A 22,984-nucleotide genomic window follows, 5' to 3' on the forward strand; every position below is an offset into this window, starting at 1 on the left:
TTTTTCGAATGGAAGGACAAATGTAGGAAGCATACAAGGCAAGTTTGTTTCTCATAGCAGCAAAGGACTTGTGCAAGACTTCTCAGGACAAAGGAGACAGGGAAGGGGAAGAATGGGAAGAAAAATGACTAGTGAACAGGGAAGTCTAGGTTCAGCTGGCATTGCAGAAGCCTTGATTACTGATATGTTTTGGCAGTCGAGGAAAGAAGCATTTGTTTTGCGTTCCATCCCCAATGATGGTGGGATTCTGACACTTTGTTTCATAACCATTATGCCAAACTTTGAGAGTAATAAGGGAAATGGACATTGCAAAATGTTAGCAAAGATTCCTATATTGGGAACTGAGCTTCTAGCCATAATTACAGACTGTGTCACAGTAATACTTACAAGATAGACTTTTACATCAAATCAAGAGTCTTAAGTATTAATAGTGGAAATATGAGGCTTTGGCTTCGACTAGTACTGGTTTCAATGTTAAGCGATATGTATTTCTCTTTTGAAAAAATACTGTAGCAAAGGAAATGGATTCCTGGAGCTAAGAGCCAGAAGAAATACTGCTACAACTCAATGAATTGGAGCTGCACAAGGAGCTGGGCTCCTCTAGAGACACCCACAGAGCTTTAATCATGAAAGGAGGGCGAGAGAATTGGGTACGGAAAATAATGAATATCCACGAAATAAGTGGACCATATAATTTATCTTGTAAACTGTGACTTTTGGGAGAAAGAAGTCCTATTAATAATTCTGTCATGACATTTGAGTACACAGATATTGTGCAGGGAAAACACATATAGTTATGCTACTGTGGTGCCAATTTTAAGGAGTTTGTAGAGTCTGCAAGAAAATTCTAGGTAAATCAAACAATATCTTTGCAGTTAATAGATGGTGTATTCATAGTGATTGGGGAACACATTGCTGTCATGGGCATGCTTCGTAAATGAACCAACTAGAAGGGGAAGATTCCAAATTTACACGATTGTGAATATTATTCCATGGAATTTGGAAAGGTGATGGAGAATAATAAAGAAGTTTCAAAGTACTTGCGGAATATGATAAAAATATTTGTATTATAAAGGAAACTTTGATTTCATTATTCTAATGGGTAGGGAAAATGGCTTGAGGAACATGAGGTTCATATAGTTGTAAACTTTTCTTAATCTTCAGAACTGCTTCTGTATATAAAAACAAATTATCCCTTTTGCAGATATAAAAGTAGAATTTAATTCATCTACATATTTGCAATGTTATTCTTATCCATTGTTTTATTTTTGATAGTAGACATTAAATTAAATCTGGATCAAACTCTCAGAAAGAAAGCCTACAAGTCTCATGTATTTGAACATTTACACCCCTATCTTACATAAATGTTCTTTTGAACATTGTGCTTGATACCATTCATGTCTATGCAAACTCAGCCTTCCATTGGCAGTGTTCTCTTTCATTTAAGTCCTACCATATTCAGCCTTTTATACCTCTGCTATTTCCTGAAAAACTACAAGTACCACATGGTTATCGACCTTTGTGTGCAGAACATATTTTATAATTACCTTTCGACCTCTCTTCTAGTTTTGTACTTGGTTTATTTTTGCTGCATTTTTACTATGTTTTGCGATTTGTTTTTGTTTGCTTATTTTTTTTGGTGCTTTGTTAAACGTCTCTCTAACCAAGGTTTTAGCTTCATTTGTCATATTTAAATACCTAAAATTTTACAGAGAATGTAAGAGAACAAATGAATGAACGAATGAATGAATGAATGAAATACATGATTTTAGATAAGTTTAAGATGTCATACTTTAAACTTGTAACTGGAAAGCCCATCAGATTGCTTGTGGGGTCATCAGCAACAGAAGTATTCCTGCTTATGTTTATTTATAGTTTGTTTTCATTTATTGATTGATTTATATTTATTTTCTGAAATAAATAGAAGCAAAAGTAAGTGAAAGCCTTTTGAAATTGAAAACATCTGGAAATCATCAAAATTTTCTTGTTCATCAGTTTTATGTATAATAGTCAAACACTTTCTAAAGTTATTTGAACTTGAATATAGTTCTACCACAGTAAAAGTTTGATTTGGTGTCTAATAGTTTTATCAAAATGACCCAGGTGAGTTTATCCTAAGGTTATTCTAATTTTTAAGAGTTTATCAGTGTTTATAAATCTACTATTAGCTTTCTTTTGTTCAGTAAAGGGCAAGCCAGCAACTTCTCTTGATCTCATTTGTCACAGAATAGCTAAAATGTCAAAATAAATTAGAAACAATTATAGTGTAACCCTTTGGGGAAAGAACATCACCTATCTGCAAGATAATAACACAGGCAATTGATTTCTTACAGAAATTTGTGATAATACTGGTTTTTGTTCTACTAACATCCAGAAATGTAATGACTCATAATGAGTTTGTACTCAATAATTTGTATAGAACCCTCAGAAAAATTTGTGTTTTCTATGATGGAACATCAGCATTGAAAGTTACAATCACGATTTAAATCCAATTAATGGAAAATGTAATCCAAGTGTTATGCAGTGAATGGGATACTATTCTAATTATTCAAACCTATAAGAATACTCATAGCAGATAACATATAGTCTATGTGTGAACTGAAATTATAAAAACATAAACTCAGCAAAATATAAGTATTTTAAAGTAGAGTCATTTATTTTACTCTATTTTTATGATACATTTTTAATAAATTTAGTCAATGTTTGACATTTGGAATACATATTATGATACTTACGTTTGTCAATTTTGTTTCCTACAGATAGATTGCTAGCATACTGACTAGAAGATACAATCTTCTTTCCTGCTGATTGCATGGGAGAAATTTTTGACCTTAGAACGTGGAGATGAGGTTGCTATGGAAACTGGTAATTCTGCTGCCACTCATAAACTCTTCTGCAGGTAAAGTGTTCTATTATTATGAGTTTAGATTGATAAATATATTAGTACTGTATATCTTCCTTGAGAGGAAACAACTTTGAAAGTGCACAAGCCATATGTTATTTGAATGACCATGTGGTAAATTTGTGAGAGTACCATTTACTTCAAATAGAAAGTTTGATTCTTAGAAATATGTAATAAAAACTCTTTTGGCATGTTGTTATTAAATTTGTGAATTTTCAAATATGACATTTGTTAAAGTATGATTAAGTGATTTATCATTTTAAATGTATTTATAATTTCATTCACAGTGAAGTCTTTATGTACCTAAAATGAAAATTTATATTTCCTCTCAAATTTAGAATTTATTAGAGAAATGGTAGTGAAGATAAAGGTGATGTAAAATGCTCCTACAAAACTCAAAAAAATTGTAATTCTTTTTCTTCTTCAATAATCAAAGGTGTCAGCTATGTCCTTCCACTACTGGTAAGGGTAGTCATATCTATTTATTAACGAATTTCGCTTGTAACAAACTACCATAAATCAAAGGTTTAAAACCACCTAAAATATCAAAAAGCCATACGTTGGTAGGAAGTTCTGTGAGATGTGGTTTAAGATATGCACTGTATCTATGGTGAACTAGACTCATGTGAGACATAATTATTCCAGGACAAGCTTAGCTTACATTCTCATGCTGTATTGCCTTTGGTCAGCATGGTCTTCCATGTGTGTTTGGGAATCACAGTTTCTCACATGGTGGCAGCTCCTCTGGATTTCAAGATAAAAATCTCATGAATACTGTCTCAGGATACCAGGGCTTGGAATACAGATAGTCAGTTTTGTGCCATTCTGCCCATGCCTACAATTTACCAATCCACCTAGACTTAAGGCTAATTATCTTTAACTCTTGATAAAGAGCCTTAAGGTTGCATTTAAAGGGACCTGCAGTAAGAAAGGCTATAATAATGGCTGATAAATAGCTACCAACAATATGTACAGTGCAATTCATCATTTTGTTGTTATTAAAAGCTCATTTATTTTCATTTTATATTTGTGAGTGTATAGCCTTCCTGGTGCTTGAGTAAGCTAAAAGAAGATGCCATACACTCTGGAACTGTAGTACAGAGGTGAGCTGCCACATAAACTTGGGGGACTGATCTCAGATTCTCTACAAGAGTAGTAAGCACTTTTAACTGCTGAGCCATCTCTCAAGTCCACCCCTGCAGGAGTTCTATTCTTAATTGCTAAGTTTAGCTACCTACATTGTACCATTGCTTCAGTACTGACTAGGTTACCTGGCTGTCTTAGAAGCCCTTTGACCATCTTCAAAATGATTCTGATTTCCTTTTCTTGTGTAATGAAAACTACTATCTATGTCTTAGAAGTTTTTAACAATTCAATAATAACGTGTGGAAAGTGCAAGAATAAATCTAACGATCTATCATTCAAAATACACCATGATTACAAAAATATCTATTTAGTAGCAATCTCAAGGTAAAAAAGCCCTGCGCATGATAAAATATGTGCAAATGAATCTAAAGAATAAGGAACATTACAAAGGTATTCAGGTCATTAACAAATTCAACATATCAGAACACCACCATCATGTTTATTCAAAGTGATCACATTGTTTTGATTTATGTCACATCTACTCTGAAAGAAAGATTGAAGTTGAACAATAGTGAGTTCGTTCATGTAATAGATTAAAAGAAGACAGAAAAGTCATTAAGGTGCCCCCAAATTACCCATGTTTAAAGAACGCTATGCCTACTTTAAGTTTCAGCTTCCTGTCAAAATTCTACATTAACATTTTGCCCTTTAAATGTGTCTATTGAATTAGCATAGGCTCTTTAAAAGACCTTTTGTCCTAAATTAAAATAAAACCATTGTTCCCAGAACACATATCAAATATGAGAAATACTTTGTCTCTTCTATTAACTTCTATTTATACAATTTGGATATGATTCAACATGTCCTTTTCCCTTATCCTAAGGGAGAAATACTCATATGTCCTTGGTGCACAGTTTCATCAGTAAAAAACAGATTGAATCTGTTCCTTTTAAGCCATAGACATTTAAATATGGTAATCTCAGCTAAACATTGCCCCAGAGGTAAAGATGATGATATTGTTTTACACAAGAGAGCATTGATTTAAATCTGTTTGTTTTGTTTGAGATTTCATGATGTTCACTCCATGTGGGAACTACATTAGATTAGAGAGCTGGCTGACAATGGAGCTCTGTTTCTTTAATATATATACTCTCTTTCATTCTTCCTTCTTGTTGTACTCATTCTTAAAATCAGGCAAGTATTTCACAATTGCTATGTTGTCCTTTCTGCTTTCATCTTATAACCCATTAAAATGTGTATATTTTAATTGCCTTATGTTGCAATTTAAAACATCAATTGTTTTGTATTTTTGTTTTTTGGTTGTTTTTTTTTTACTGTAATTCACAACCTTTTTTCACAGCTTGACTAAGGACACTGGATCCTAGGTCTTTGTAATGATTCCTAACATGTTCAGCCAGACATCATGGGCCCTAAGATATTTCTCAGAGTATGATCACTTAAAAATATATTGGTTTTGAGTTAGTGTTTTTTTAATATCATAAAAACAGAGAGGCCCACTTAATTAAGAATACAATTGTTGAATAAAAACATTTAAGTTACTTAATTTATAGTTGTGGGATGGTTAAAAACATCCCCCAAATGTCTTTGCTCATTATTTGGAAATAGTGATTATTACATAAAGATGACAAAAAGTGTTTTGCTGATGTGTTAAGTTGAGGATCTTGAGAGTCACTCTAGAGGAGTCGCCCTAGAGAAGGTAGCCTCAATTAAAATGTTGCCTCCATAACAAAGGCCTGTAGGTAGGTATCTAGGGCAACTTGCAATTAGTGATGGATGTGGGAGGGGCAACGTACTTCATGTGGATGCTGCCATTCCTAGGTTGGTGGTCCTGGATCTATACTAATGCCAATGCAGGATGAGCAAAACAGTAACGGCAATCCTTCATGGGCCTCTGCATCTACTTCTGCCTCCAGATTCCTACCCTATTTGAATTTCTATCCTGAATGCTTTTATGATGAACTGTGATATGGAAGAAAAAGAAAAGTCAAGCATTTCCACTTCAAATTTCTTTTGGTCATGGTGTTTCATATCAGCAACAGAAACTCTAATACTAAGACACACTTTAAGTACTTCTGCATTATATTTTGAATATCAACTTTTTTACTTTAACAGTATTATGTTGTTTGCATTGTCACCTTTAAAATCATCACTTGGCTCATAATAAAGAATTGTTCACTTGTATGGCATTTGTATTGGTTTGTTTTGGTGTGTGTTGAGTGCTTTTGTGTGAATCCTGTAAGTATAATCTGAGGACAAGTAAGATTGCTCAGTTGGCAAAGCTACTTTCCTTTGAAGTGTAAAGATGTGTTTTTGATTTACTGAACCACTTTTAAAAGCTGTTTATGATGCTTTGTAATCCCAATGCAGAGGAAGTGGAGAGAGCCACATCCAACCCTTGAAAATGTTGGACAGTGGCTGAAGAACCACCATTGAGAATTGAGGGTTGACCTCTATCCTCCATGCATGGACATATACATACATTCTTCCCTCCCTCCCTCCCTCCCTCCCTCCCTCCCTCCCTCCCTCCCTCCCTTCCTCCCTCCCTCTTCCTATCTCTCTCCTGAGCACTTATTTGATCAAGAAATATTTTGATTCTGAGACTTTGCTTTACAGCAAAAGACTGAGTAATTCAAGCACACGGTAATGGAGACAGTCGACTTAGTGGCTGAATAGAATTAAAGACCTGCTCTACCATTACAAGGCTTGTATTATGATCTCAAGGCTAATTGTGATGCTGTACCCAGATGCATCAATTCCTTTTGAGAAACTTAAACTTAAAATTGAAATATTTCTTGAAGTTTCAGTCTTAAAATGGCAAGATTTCTTTCCTCCTATTGTTTATATAAAAATATATTTATTTTCAAAGTTTCTGCTAAAGCAGTTGATTTTTAATTAAGTTATTTTGTGACTGGTACCAATAAATAGGATATCTAATGTCATCACCATTTTTAAGTAGCTTACTTTCTTATAAATGTGTTAGCCTAAAAGAATTCCATAGAAAATATAAGTCCTAAATACTCAACAGTTAGCAAAGTCTGTCAAAGTTCACTGGGAAGTATTTATGATATCTTGGACTTTACTCTGTTTCAAATGAGCTTTTTATTGAACTGAGATCCAGAGTAAATGAAATGTAAAGCCACAAGCATGGAAGTGTTCACTGTGATCAAGAATTCTTCACAGAAGACTATTGTATCATGCAACAAATCCATGGAAATTGGCAGGTGTAATAAACCCATTTTACTCAAGGATCCCAGAAGCACATAATGGATATTCCTTTGAGTTCAATGTGATGATTATTGAGTATATCACAACCCATTCTCTTCCTATGGTCTGCTCAGATTTATTGTTAGCATAATAGCACCTTTAGGAACAAAGCATTAGGCAATACTTCTAAGGCAAGTGACATCTTTGCAATTTCTGATAGAGACAGCACTAAGCAGAATGCTGAAAATACTATTTTTATGCACTGGCCACTGACAAAGGTGGTTGTTAGATTATCAAACCTTCTTCCTAAGTAATTGATTCATAAACCCTGAATGAAATTGTTTCTTGAGACTAGAGGTGATGTAGGAAAGGCATTTCTGTCTTGTTAGCATTGGAAGAGAATGGCTGGCATGTAGGCTGACATGCCGTAGATACTGTGGTCTTCTAGCAGAAGGAAATGTAACAGACAGCTGTTTTAGCATGATCTGTTTGAAAGAGAATGTTCCAAGTAATATCCCCTCTTCTCTGTGTTTTTTTCCTTCTTCCAACCTCCCCTCGTCTTCTCCCCCCTCATCCTCTGCCCTTCCTCCTAGTCTCCCTCCCTCCTCCTCCTTTTCTTTTTCTTCTATTCCTATTCCCCTCTTTTTCTCTCTTCCTACCTCTTTTAAACAAGATATAGTGTATCCCACAAATTATATGGGATATCTACTCAGGCTCACTGGGTGACCAAGAATGACTTTGAAAAATGAATCTACTGCTTCTTCCTAATCAGTGCTGGGACTATCGCAGGATAGGCATTATTAACACAGGTGTTTTTGTTGTTCTTGATTTGTAATACTAAAAATTGACCATGGGATATTGTACATCCTATACAATTAATAGTATTATATATTTTTATTTTAATGGTATTTATAAATAACTACTCTGACACTTAAATGTCACATTGGTACTATTCAAAATATCATTGGCAATTTTTCTTCCCCTGATTAAAGTTTTCTGGATACTTACAATAAAAATTTTAGCTTTTTCAAAAGGTCACTGAACAATTTTTTTGCACACTTCTTCCATCTGAAGACATACTTTATCATTCCTTTGCATATACAATAAACTGACCCAACCTTTTATAATAGAAAATTTACATCATGCTCCAAAAAGATCAATACTTTTCTCATGCTGAGTCTTTGTGCTTGGTATTCAGTTACCTGGAATAACCTTCAGTTCTTTCTGTACTGGCTGCTTCCATCATACCCTTGTTGGATCTATCATATCCATATACCTTCCTTTAGAAACAAAGCTCAAGTAGCCCTCATCTATTCCAGCTGGTGACAAGTTTAATTTTGACACTTTCACTCTATTCAGTGAATTTTACAAGGCTTGGAATTAACATTACACATGCTGTTACTTTTCCTTTTTTGTCCATATTTACAATAATATAAACTCTATTTAATTAAAATATTGTCACTCTCAATTTTTGTGACATCTCTTTCAACATAAAATAAATATGTAAGTCATTGATATATCAAATTAAGTCCACAAGACTACTTAGAAGTAATTTAATATTCTTAAACACCTTTAATAATTTTAGTGATATTGTTATACTCCATATTTTAGTATGATTTTTTTTGCTTTTCAGAGACAGGCTTTCTCTGTAGCTGTGGAACCTGTCTTGGAACTTGTCCTGTAGACCAGGTTGGCCTTGAACTCATAAAGATCAACCTGTCTTTGCCTCCTGAGTGCTGGGATTAAAGGAGTGTACCACCACTGACCAGCCTAAAATAAATTAATCACAGTACAATACTTGGTATTAGGTTTTTTTTATTTTATATTTTAAATTCATAAGTTGGGGGCGGGGGTGATTGATCAGCAGTTTAGTGCCTTTGCTGTTCTTCTAGAGGACCTACATAGGTAAGGCTTTTGGTCACTTTAAGAAGGGCCACATATAAAATATTTCCAATGTTACATTAGTGTTTGAGGTTAGCAGATACAGTTACCTATAAGGGTTTTATGATGATTTTCTGAATATTTACAAACTTTTAGGCTGTACTTCCTTGTTCAGGATTTGATATAAATGTTTATTGTTTGAGAATTTCATACATGCATATAATGCATTTTGAGGAAATCTACCCATTCTTTCAATTTCTTTCATACCCTTCCCCACTATTGCTTCCTCCTTTCATGTGTTCTTTTTCAAAACTCACAGATTCAAGAGTGTGCATAGGCATATGACTGTCTACCAGAGCACAGGTAACCTCTAAGGGGCTTACGCTCAAGAAAACTGATTCCCCCTTTCCCAGAAGCCACCATTTGCCAAAAGCTCCTTAGTGGTCAAATTTCATAAGCCCCCTCCTCTCTTACCTTTTTTTTTTTTGAGACTTTGGCTGGTTTGATCATGCGCATGTTTTATGCATGCAGATACTTCTCTGTGAGATCACATCATCAGTGGAACTGCCTTGACTAGCAAATACAGATGCCCACTGCCTATTGTTTCTACAGTCTTGCTGCCTTCTCCCTCCTGTGTGATGATTCTGACCCTTGGGGATAAAGGTGTGCTGTCTGTAGAGTTGATCACTCCATGGTATCATATTCACCGCACACTGACCGGTTGTTGCTCTTCATGTTAATCACCTTGTAGTGTAAAAAGAAGCTCCTCTGACAAGGATAATTGCAGCTACTAATCTATAGCTATACAGATAATAATGTAGGTGGCAATTTAATATTTTATCCGTTTATGAAGATGATAATAATATGGTCTCTCATACAAGCTATGAAATGTCCAGTCAGAGATTTAAGCTCTACCTGGCAGAGTGAGGGTTAAATACAGTTAGAAAATGGATTGTTACTCCCACACCGCTTGTGCTACTCTGGCACCAGTGGGCATGTCATAAAAGGCCTGTATTTGCTGTAACTTGCAGAGCTCTCAGCTGAGTGAGACTGTTATCTATATCCCCAAGAAGTAGCATATCACCTTCTAGAACTATGAAATCTATCCAGGTCTGAAGCTTCCAGGTAAGCACCATGATCTTTGAATCATGTATGGTGTCTTCAGCAATGAGGGCCTCATATCATCAATGAGCAATAGCAATAACAATATCCTGTATTTCATCTTAAAATGCATTCATTTATTCCTTTATTGCCACAACGTAATCAGTCCAGTTCAACCCACATTACATCTCTCTTGGAATTATGTAGTAGACACCAGAGGGTTATTTGTATTTCATGGTTTCGTCTGTATTCTTTACATGCTTTTTGACAGTGATTGCTATGCAAACTGATCTTCATAAAACACAACCAATTTCGCCATTACTCTATGTCAACATTGCCTCATGTCTCATTTCCCATGAAGTTCAAGCTGTCTAATCAAGTATTCAAATGAAATGGCCTTCAATAAATACTAGAGCACCTCCATTTAAGGCAGTTCCACTTGTGTCATGTGCTCTGCCTCCCACCCTCTGTATCTTTTCCTTCATTCATATCAGACTGGACCCCCTAAAAGTTCTCAAGTCTTTCCTTCCTCCTTCCAATCCATCTCTTGTTTTTTAAATCCAACTATTCATAGCCAAATCAAATGATGGTTCATCTAAATTATCCTCAAAACAATACAGTACTCTGCTTGCTCCTTAATTTCTGATTTCAAAAAGAAGAATTTTGTCACTTTGATTCTCTCTGATTAGAGCCAGGGCACCTTTCTCAAATATAGACTCATTCTTATAAACGTGTAACAATACAAGTTCAAGGTCAGACTGAGTGATTTGCTGAGAACTTTTAAAATGAAAAGTGAAAAGTGTTAGAGTGTTTGCCTAGCATGAATAATGCTGTAGAATAATCTCTGGCATTACTGGATATGAACAGATATATTAAATAAATATATAAGTGTATATTGTGTCTTAGGTAAAGTTGACAAGGAATCAACAAACTGTCTTCAACAATGTTTGAACTCATCATAAACTGTCCAAATGATGCTGATACACAGTCTCTGGGGCTGAGTATTGCTGATAGAGTGACAATTCCTCATAGCATAGTGAAATTCTGTCAGATTTCCATAGAATACTTGGCATTGACTCCCACCTTCCATATTTTCTGTGTTTATCCATCTCCTGTTAAAAACAATTGAAATATTTTGCTATGTTATTAAATCTCCTAAAATCCAAGTGTAGTTTTCAGGAATTTTGTAAGCTAGCTGTTTAGTATAACCAACAGTATCATTAAGATAAAAGGCTCGGGAATATGCACAATTCACTATATCTGAATTGCTTTAGAATAATTCACTCTTTTAAGTCTTAAGGCCATTTCTGTGATCGAAGGAGAGAAGTGCAATATCATGAAAAATTATTGTTCATTTTGATCTAATTCCTCCTGACGTACTGTTAGTCTGTAGTTAGTCATGGTAAGTACTTACACAACATAAACTGACACATGTTAACATCAAGTCTTCAGTGCTTTTGATAAACGACATTTTAGTGTATCAGCATAAATTTTGCAAGGCTGAGAAATGGTTCAAGGTCATTTGGTCATATCACAAAATTTGCATTGGGAGAAGGATTAGTGTTTTCTGATGCAATTCCAATCATCAAATCAGGCCTTGATTACAACTGGAGACTGGCTTTGATTTTAAATGTCCAGCCCAAGCTTTCTACAAGGACCTATGGGGTCAATGATAAAGACTATTATATATTTCATTGTTTTATTACTTCATATTCATTACCTAGTAAGTTTGATAATACCTAAACATATTCATATGTATAAGCACACATTTTTGAGATAGAACTTTTTTTTTTGATACCATTACAGGATGTTCTGTTTAGACACATTTTAATTTTAGCCTCTTTTTATTTTTTGAAACCTTTTGTTTCTGGACATATACAGTGCTATCCAGGAAGAGTGTGTGTCAAGTAAGTTAAAGAATTAGAGGCCAGGCCATGGTGACATTGGGGATAAGTAAACAATAAAGGCAGACACGTACACTTACATACACATTACGTATTTCTTATATAAAGTATGATTAATACACTGAATAAAACCAAGGCAAATATTAGTAGAGACAGAATACTCAGGGTTCCCATGGCACATGCAGGTACACATATAAATTATTTTTCACCTAGCAGATGATAGTCTCCATTTATTTTTAATAGATTTTGATGCAATGCTTATTCTTCAAAATTAGGGCTAAACTTATGAAGAAGGATAACAGATTTTTTTACTGCAAAAGACACATCTCCATCTATATGTGCTCATGAGAGGTTCTTTCTCTGCTCATGTATTTAAATAAACCAGACCCACACTTCCTGAAGCTCAAACTTAACAACAGGTTTTTATTGCTCAATTTGCCAGGAGCTCACAGTAGAACAGACTTCATACGCAGAGAACCCAAAGCAACAATTCAGTAAAAAGCAAAGCCCTCCCAAAACATTCTGATGAGTTCTGTGACTGGTTCTCCACACTGTGCCAGGAGACAATAAGGGATGCTTTGTGTGTCAGAAATGTCAGGGACTACTGTTTTTGTTTGTGACTTTCCCACATATTTGCATACCTAGGAATTTCAGCATTTATAATCAAAGAAAACAAAGTTTTCACAGCCTTAGAAACCTGGAGTGAAAATGAGGCTGCTCTTTTTTCAACACATATCTCCCACATGTTTTTGAAATACTTATCAGTAGAATCACTGGTTGAGTGGAGTCACATTTTGGCAATGTTCAAAAACCACTGAAACTATGCTAAGCAGATACTACTCTGTGGCTGAGACTGATCTATATCCTCTCTCAGTCTCCAAAGCTCATTAAGTACCTTAGTAAACTTATGTATGAAATTATTCTGCCCCCACAGACTTTTTATGTATGGAGCAAACCTGGACATGTTTCACACTGACATACTAAGCACTTAACCAATAAATTCTCAGTTTATACTGGTGCTTATTTTAGTCGAAAACATAAAAGTAGGGGGGAAAATCTGCTGTCAGAGATCACAAGGAACATTCACTGGACTGACATCATTGACTTTACTAGAATTCAATCCCTTTGGTTTTCTGTTCAGTTCAGTGTTTGGAGGGAATATGGAAGGAGTGTGTGTAAAATGCTTAAGGGATAGACAGCATCATTCTATCAGTGTCATACACAAGATCAGGTGAAACTTGATCAGCCTCCTTCTTATACAGCTCTTTTAATGAATTGCTGAAAAAACTGACCCACAGTGACCTCAGGCCTGTAACTACTTTCAAAGGCAGCAATCTTCGTCTGATATCTGGACTTCCTACTTTTCCATAGTACTCGGCAAGTTCTGCCATTTGAGACCAAGAGTGTTTACTAGTGACATCACTGTGACTCTTTGTCTCTCAATTTTGTTTAAAGGTTACTTTCCCACCATTTTTTATTGTTTGATTTTATTTTACATTCCAACCACAGTTCTCCCTCGAACCCCTCCTCTCAAGCCCCCCTCCACCTCCTCCCACACAGCTCACCTTGCTCCAAACCCACACACAGTCCACTTTCATGAGAGGTAAACACAGTCTGGCACAATAGGTTGGGGCAGGAGGCCTCTGTCCCATTCCTTAAGGCTAAGCGTAGCATCCCACAATGGGTAGTGGGCTCCAACAAGCTAACTCATATATTGGGATTATAACATAGTCCTACTGAGAGTTCTTAAAACAAATTCCTTATTAGAAACCATTTATAGTTATTCTAAGTTCTTGATTGAACCCTTACTAGAATAGCTCAAATTTGTCATACCTGATGTGGGAAAATTATCAAATCTCTGTACTTTGATTTCCCCAGTGACAGCTGTTGAGTTCTGAGGTTCTCAGAGGATGAAATTTGTTATGTAAAGTATGATTAATATACTGAATAAATCCAAGGCAAATATTACCAGAGACAGAATACGTCAGGTTTTAATCAGCATTGCACAGATGGTTTTTGTCACTTTGTATATTGACATTGAGTACCTCACCATGCTACTTACTCTAAAGGAACTTACCACCTACATTGATTGTCAATGTAAGCTATTTGCAACAACCACAGCTGTCTGCTTTCGTCTTATATTCTCCAGTTTTTAATATATATATATATATATATATATATATATATATATATATCATGCCTGGAGACTGTGCTCTTTTATACACAATAATGAAAAGCTAATGATCCTTTTAGTCAATGCACGTCTGGGTTGTTTTGCTTTTGATTTGGCCATGATTGGTAGAGTTTTCACCAAAAGGAAAAGAAATACTTGTGACTGTAGGATGATATCTAGTAACGGAGCTGCAAGATTGACAGTTCATTTTGTTTTGATTTGTTTTGATTTGTTTTATGATAACTTCTACAGTACTCCATAGAATAAAGAATAGAGAGAACATTTTATCACTTCATGTCATATCATTCATGAGGTTTTTAAGAAGAGCAGAGGTGTCATTTGCTTATTCAGTATTATTTTCTAAGAGGACAAATTGACACAAAACGGTTGTCTGTCATTCAGTATTCTAACTAGTGAAACTTGAATGAGATGGAACCATTTAGTGAGATCTGTTTCCTCTCCTGTATGAGTGAGCCACTTTTGCTACATTTTTTAATTCTCATTGCCACACTTTTCCATCACTCAATTTCTGTTTGCTTTAGTCCCAAGTAGGACTTTGCAGGATATTGTAGCCATCTTTTCTTTCCTGTAAAACCCATGCTTGCTTTAAAAAAATATAACAATCTATGTTCCATATTGTGCTTAACTACCACCCTGTAACAAGCTTTCTATATTGATAGCGTCAACCCTGATATTAGCAGTGTTCACCGATGAAGCTTTTTTGTAGTGCTTGTATCCTGAGGGCTCTGCCTTCATCAATTGATTAATCTACTGATAGAGTAAAGATGCAAATACTCCACTTGATGGTGAGAACTGAGGAAGTTGGGACCTGGTTGGAGGAGGATCAGTGAGGGCATACCTTTGAATGGTGTCGTTCTTTGGTTCCTCACATCTGTGTTCTTTCCTTCTCTCTGCCTCCTTTCTGGTATGAGATGAACCACTGTTATTTCCACAGCATGTTCCCTGTCATGATTGTCTGCCTCAACATGAGCCAAAAATGAAGGAGTTAACTGACTACAAGAAACTCTGATAATATGAGTCAAAGCATACCTTACATCTCTTAATTTTTTCAGACACTTTCCAGAACAATGGAATTTTCAGATTTCAAACTTCTCATGTATAGTTACACTAGTCTACCAGTTTTGTTGAAACACTTTGATCTTTAGTCAATTGTTGAACAACCAATTGGCTTTTTCATAACCTGGTGGTGAAGACATTCATGTCCCAGGGTGGCTTTCCAAGCATCTGTCCTTCTTTGCTTCTGTAAATATGTTTTTTGCAGACCATGTTATATATCCATTACATGTCTCTATACAGTGACTTCGGTTACTTCCCTATCTGAATTGAGATTCTAGGAGGTGCCATTTACAATAAATCATATGCACTATGTATCATGATGATTCCCATTTCGTATATGAGGAAACAAAATTTGGTGAGATTAAATTACTTGAATATAATGTGACAGACACATAGCAGGAGTTGCATCTTTGCATAGCCTGGCTTTGAAAAAGCTGTTAAATTCTACTCTATGCACTTTCCATTTTTTATATCTTCTTGTTCTGTAGAGCACACATTTGAATTCCAACTTTTGGACCCTATTCTGAACCAGTAGATATCTCTAAATAGTCGCACTACCAACTCACAGGAAGTCTCTCTTCTTTCAATTCATACAGTTCCCTGGGAAAGACACATAAGGGAAAGGAACTGTAATTTGGCAATTTTGATGCTCATTACTCAACAAGTTTTGGTTCCTGGAATGAAGAATTTTTACTACATCTGGAAATCAGTGCTTGGGAGAAGAACATCTAAGCCCCAAATACAAAGGCATCCACATTCGTTAAAAAAACATTATTAGAACTTAAATCTCATCTAAAGCCCCACACAGTTATAGTGGGAGATTTCAACACACCACTCTCACCACTAGACAGGAATACCAGACAGAAACTCAACAAAGAAGAAAAGGGTCTAATAGAAGTAATGACCCAACTGGGATTAACAGATATCTAAAGAACATTTCATCCACATAAAAAAGAATATACCTTCTTCTCACCACCACATGGAACCTTCTCAAAAATCGACCACATACTTGGCAACATATCAAACCTCAGCAGATACAAAAAAAATTGGAATAATTCTATCAGACCACCATGCTTTAAAATTAGAATTCAACAACAACACAAATTGCAGAAAACCTACAAACTCATGGAAATTGAATAATGCTCAACTGCACCATCCCTGGGTGAAAGAGGAAATAAAAAAAGAAATTAAAGACTTCCTCGAATTCAATGAGAATGAAGACACAACATACCCAAACCTATGGGACACTTTGAAAGCAGTGCTACGGGGGAAGTTCATAGCACTAAGTGCTCACATGAAGAAACAGGAGAACAGTTATACCAGAGAATTAACATCACAGCTGAAAGCTCTAGAACACAAAGAAGCAAACTCCCCCAGGAGGAGTAGGCGCCAGGAAATAATCAAATTGAGGGCTGAAATCAATAGAGTAGAAACCAGGAAAACAATACAAAGAATCAATGCAACGAAGAGTTGGTTCTTTGAGAAAATCAACAAGATAGACAAACCTTTGTCCAAACTTACCAAACAGCAGAGAGTGAACACGCAAATTAACAAAATCAGAAATGAAATGGGGGACATAACAACAGACTCTGAGGAAATCCAGAGAATCATTAGGTCATACTTTGAAAACCTGTACTCCACAAAATTCGAAAATTTAAAGGAAATGGATGACTTCCTTGACAGCTATCATTTGCCAAAACTAAATCAAGAACAGATAAGCAATTTAAATAGACCTATAACCCCTATGGAAATAAAAACTGTCATCAAAAGTCTCCCAACCAAAAAAAGCCCAGGTCCAGATGGCCTCAGTGCAGAATTCTACCAGAAATTCAAAGAACAGCTTATACCAATTCTTCTCAAATTGTTCCACACAATAGAAGCAGAAGGGTCTTTGCCAAGCTCTTTCTATGAGGCTTCAATAACCTTGGTCCCCAAGCCACACAAAGATACAACTAAGAAAGAGAACTTCAGACCAATATCCCTCATGAACATTGATGCAAAAATACTCAATAAAATACTGGCAAATCGGATCCAAGAACACATCAAAACAATCATTCACCACGATCAAGTAGGTTTCATCCCAGGGATGCAGGGATGGTTCAACATACGAAAATCCATCAACGTAATCCACCATATAAACAAGCTGAAAAACAAAAATCACATGATCATCTCACTAGATGCTGAAAAAGCCTTTGACAAAATCCAACACCACTTCATGATAAAGGTCTTGGAGAGATCTGGGATAGCAGGGACATACTTAAACATAATAAAAGCTATATACAGTAAACCAACAGCCAACATCAAACTAAATGGACAGAAACTCAACGCAATTCCTCTAAAATCAGGAACAAAACAAGGCTGTCCACTCTCTCCATACCTTTTCAACATGGTACTTGAAGTTCTAGCTATTGCCATACGACAACAAAGGGGGATCAAAGGGATACAAATTGGGAAGGAAGAGGTCTAACTTTCGCTGTTTGCAGACGATATGATAGTATACATCAATGACCCAAAGAACTCTACCAGGGAACTCTTACAGCTGATTAACACCTTCAGCAAAGTGGCAGGCTACAAGATCAACTCAAGAAAATCAGTAGCCCTACTATATACAGATGATAAAAGGGCTGAAAGTGAAATCAGAGAAACATCACCCTTTACAATTGCCACAAACAACATAAAATACCTTGGGGTAACGCTAACCAAACAAGTGAAAGACCTGTATCGTAAGAACTTTGAATCTTTAAAGAAAGAAATTAAAGAAGCCCTCAGAAAATGGAAAGATCTCCCATGCTCTTGGATAGGTAGGATCAATGTAGTAAAAATGGCAATCCTGCCAAAAGCAATCTACAGATTCAATGCAATCCCCATTAAAATCCCAGCACAATACTTCACAGACCTTGAAAGAACAATAATCAATTTTGTATGGAAAAACAAAAGACCCAGGATAGCCAAAACAACCCAGTTCAACAAGGCAACATCCGGAGGCATCACCATCCCTGACCTCAAGCTCTATTATAGAGCTATAGTCCTGAAAACAGCTTGGTATTGGCAAAAAAATAGACAGGTAGACCAATGGAATCGAATTGAAAATCCGGGTATTAACCCATACACGTACGAACATCTGATCTTTGACAAAGAAGCTAAAAATATACAATGGAATAAATAAAGCATCCTCAACAAATGGTGATGGCATAATTGGAGACTGGCACGTAGAAGAATGCGGATCGATCCATGTTTATCGCCATGCACAAAACTTAAGTCCAAATGGATCAAAGACCTCAACATAAATCCAGCCACACTGAACCTCTTAGAAGAGAAAGTGGGTGGTACCCTTGAACGAATTGGTACAGGAGACAGCTTCCTGAACATAACACCAGTAGCACAGACAGTGAGATCAACAATTAATAAATGGGACCTACTGAAACTGAGAAGCTTCTGTAAGGCAAAGGACACAGTCAGCAAGACAAAAAGGCAGCCCACAGAATGGTTCAGCCACTTTGGAAATCAGTATGGAGATTCCTCAGAAAAATGGGAATAAACCTACCACAAGACCCAGCAACTCCACTCTTAGGCATATATCCAAAAGATGCCCATTCATACAACAAAGATGTCTGTTCCACTATGTTCATAGCAGCTTTATTTGTAATAGCCAGAACTTGGAAGCAACCTAGATGTCCCTCACCCGAAGAGTGGATAGAGAAAATGTGGTACATCTACACAATGGAGTACTATTCAGCAGAAAAAAATAATGGAATCATGAGATTCGCAGGCAAATGGATGACACTAGAAGAAACCATCCTGAGTGAGGCAACCCAGTGACAAAAAGAGAAACATGGCATGTACTCTCTCATATATGGATTTTAGACATAGATCTGGGGAGTGCCAGCCTACAATCCTATGGCCAGAGAGTCTGGGAAACAGAAAATTCATTTAGTGGCTGATCGAAGAAGAGGCAGACTCCCTTGGTTAAGTACTGAGCTGAACTCAAGAAAGCCAGTAACAGAGAGGGAGGGCTGATGATCAAAGGGATTAAGACTGGGCTGGTTTAACCCCCAGAAACAGCTGACTAGACAAAGGTTAACTCTTGAATCCCAGGCATCAGCCTGGGAATCCAGCATGGGACTGATCAAGACCCCCTGAATCTGGGTGTCAGTGAGGAGGCCTAGGTAATCTATTGAGCCTTGAGCAGCAGATCAGTACCCATCCCAAGTATACACAGGGTCTTTGGACTCCCATAGAACAATGGGAGGTGCACTCTCACCCTGAACTCTTGGGGAAGGGTCTAGGCCCTGCCCTATATGAAATGACAGACTATGCACACCCCCATGGAGGGCCTCACCCTCCCTGCGGAAATGAGGGGATAACGGGGGGGGGGTTGGGGGGACGGCATGGGAGGAGGGGAGGGAATGGGAGAGGGACCTGGAACTGACTTGTGAAGCAACCTCGTTTCTTATCTAAATTTAAACTGGAAAATAAAATTAAAAAAAAAAAACTGTGGTTGATTGGTATCAGCATCAAGAATGTTCTAGCTGCTCCAAGCTCTGACTAAGCATAAAAGTAGTTCATAAGTGAAAATAAATTCACAGATACATGAAATAAGATTAATAAAGAGATGGTGAACTATAAAGAGAATAGTTCATGCTTCACTTTTTAAAATGCAAAATCAAGGTGGCACACAAGTTATAGCACCTGACTAATGTGACACAGGTAAACAAAACAGGGAAAAATGAATTTTTTTATTTTAATTTTAAAAACTTGTTTTACATGTCAATCCCAGTACCCTCTCCCTCCCCTCCTCCTGCACTCCCCATCCCCCCCCAGCCTCCCACCCTATTGCCAATTCCTTCCACATAGGGGATATCTAGTGTCTGTCATTTCACTCAGGGTAGAGTCCAGGCACTCCCCTAAGAGTCCAGGCTGAGAGAGCATCCCTGTTTGTGCTATGGGCACACGATGACTGTTTGTATTCCAGGGATAGACACTGATCCACTGCTCAGGGCCCCATAGGTTGCCCAGGCCTTCTCACTGACACTCACATTCGGGGGTCCAGATCAGTCCCATGCTAGCCTCCTGGCTGACTGACGGTCTGGCGTGCAAGAGCTCTCCCCTGTTCAGATCAGCTGTCTCTGCTGGTTTTGCCAGCCCATTCTTTGCCAATTTGCTCATCACTCCTCTATCTCTGTCATTGGGTTCCTTGGGTTCAGTTCAGTGCTTAATTGTGTGTATTTGCCTCTGCTTCCATCAGTCACTGGATGAAGGCTCCTGGATGGTTATAGACATCAAGTTCATTATCAGGAATGGGCATTCGAGGTGGTCTCTCCACTATTGCTTAGCTTGCCAATTGGTGTCATCCCTTTAAATCACTAGAGGTCACTCTGGTGCCTGATCTGTCTTCTATCCTATGATACCCTCTTCCCCCTATTCTACCCCCACCCACTCAACTTCCTGTTCCCCCATGACCAACTCTCTTCCTCTTCTCCCCCTCTCTATTTCCCAGCTCCCAATCCCCCTCACCCCTCGCCGTGTTCCCCATCCATTCAGAGGATCTTGTCTCAGTCCTCTTATCTTGGGTACTATGCATATATGCATATCTTTTAGGTTCTTTCCTGTTTCCCAGACTGTCTATCAGTGGAAGTGCAGACTGGCACTATCCTGATCTATGTCTAAAATCCATATATGAGTGAGTACATACCATGTTTGTCTTTTTGTTACTGGGTTACCTCACTCAGGATGGTTTGTTCCAGTGCTATCCATTTACCTGCGAATTTCAAGATTCCATTGTTTTGGAAAAATGAATTTTAATAAAAATAAATACTGGTAATTAACCCCAGGACACATAGACTCAAGGTTCAGTTTTAGGGTCTTTTCCATATTCTAGACAGTTTCTGGGTTCTGGAGCGTGATGATGAGTTAAATGTCCTGGAGCTAGAAAGGCTTCTGGTGCAACGAAAGAGTTAATATGATAAAGGTTAATCTTATTTTTAAATAAAAGTTTGGAAATAGCTTTACAGAAATAACTATAGATTGCTGATCATGAAATTAACTCAAATCCTAGAGAAATGACTCAGCACTTATGGGTGCTATTACTCCTGCGCATGACGCCAGTGCAATTCTTTGTTTTTCCTTTTTTATTAATTTATTTTTACATTCCAAACCCAGTTCCTCCTCTCTCCTCTCCTCCCACACCCCACACTCCCCCAACCTCCAATATGCTCCTCAGTGAGGGTAAAACCTCCCCTAGTAAGTCTACTAAGTCTATCTCATCATCTCCTTGAGGCAGGACCAAGGCACCTCTCCACTCCACACCCTTGTGTCTAGGCTGAGCAAGGTATCTCTCCATATAGACGGGCTCCACTAAGTCAGTTTGTACACTAATGTTAGATCTTGGACCCACTACCAGTGCCCTCATATATTGTCCCAGGACCAGGCACTTCACAGTGGAGTTACCACTGGAAGTAACTCCAATTTCAGAGATATAACACCCTCTTATGACATCCATAGGTGCATGCATATACATAATTCATAGGTACAGATATACACACAATTCACATAAGCTCACACAAACAAACACACATAAATAAAAGTAAAATAAAAAATTCTTGGAATAATAAGGGTACTAATTTTGGTGCTTGGGTAGTGTTAGGGGGACTGAAGAGTTAGGGGGAATGTTATGCCTCAGATTCATGGCAAGGGGTAATAAAATCCACACATCACTGGGGAAGGAAATGGCCAGAAGTTCTGCAACAGAGTGTGTAGAAAAGGAAAAGTGCTGTGAAATAAAGATGAAGGGAAGGAAAAGCCATGCTAGTCACGGAGAACTTACTAAAGAGTTGGGATTTAGTTCTAAATGCTGTGTGAGTTGCTATCAAAGAGCATACAGACTGCAGAGGATTTGTTTCTTTTATTTAGCATGGCAGGACTCCAGATTAAATGTTCTTTAAGAAAGTTATATATCTCTAAATACATTGAAATGGAGCAATACTATAAAAGGGAGACATCAGACCCACAAAGGTTGTGTGTGATTGATCCGCTGCGGGGTGGTGATACTTGGCTATGGTGCTCCATTTGATCTTTCTTCTTTAATTTGTTTTCTTTTTATGGATTCTATCCATACCCAGTTTTAATCCTCAGTGTACATGAGAAATATCTAGATTTTGATTGTATGTTGATCTCTGTATGTGTTCTATAGAAACTGAAGGGATATCCCATCTTTTATCAAGGACAGTTTTAAAAGATGCAAAAATATGAAGAGGTTCCTTATAGTTTGAATCTATAATATGCCCAACTTGCTAGTGCTTTGAATACTTAGTCCACAGTAGATGATGCTGGTTTGAAGGCTGTGGGACCTTCTGCTTATAAGACCTGGCTGATGAAAGTAGATCACTAGGTGAGACTTCGAAGATGGTTCTCATGTCTGATTTCTTCTTTGTAATTCCTTCTTCTTCTTTTATACTATACATGGATGCTGATATCCATGAATTAAGTAGTTTCTGTTCTGTCTTTCAAACAGAAGGAGGCCTAAGCACTGTGAGGCTATTAGCCTAAATGAATTGTCCCTCTTTTCAGTCCTATCTGTCAGATATTTTAGTCACAGCAAAGAGAAAAACAACTGATAGAAATTTTCATCATAGCCTA

The 22,984-nt window shown here is 37.0% G+C and overlaps 1 protein-coding gene across 4 annotated transcripts in view; it reads left to right on the forward strand.

The window, feature by feature from the left end:
* Cntn6 (contactin 6) overlaps nt 1-22,984 on the forward strand; it is a 393,737-nt gene that overhangs the window by 63,007 nt on the left and 307,746 nt on the right. For all 4 annotated transcript variants that reach the window (XM_040738250.1, XM_040738246.1, XM_040738248.1 and 1 more), the window contains exon 2: nt 2,760-2,899. In XM_040738250.1, the coding sequence (XP_040594184.1) occupies nt 2,845-2,899 (55 nt within the window). In that variant the 5' untranslated portion in view covers nt 2,760-2,844. The remainder of the gene's footprint in view (nt 1-2,759; nt 2,900-22,984) is intronic.

This window comes from Mesocricetus auratus, unplaced genomic scaffold (assembly GCF_017639785.1).
Source record: "Mesocricetus auratus isolate SY011 unplaced genomic scaffold, BCM_Maur_2.0 Super-Scaffold_100676, whole genome shotgun sequence".
Lineage (NCBI taxonomy): Eukaryota > Metazoa > Chordata > Mammalia > Rodentia > Cricetidae > Mesocricetus > Mesocricetus auratus.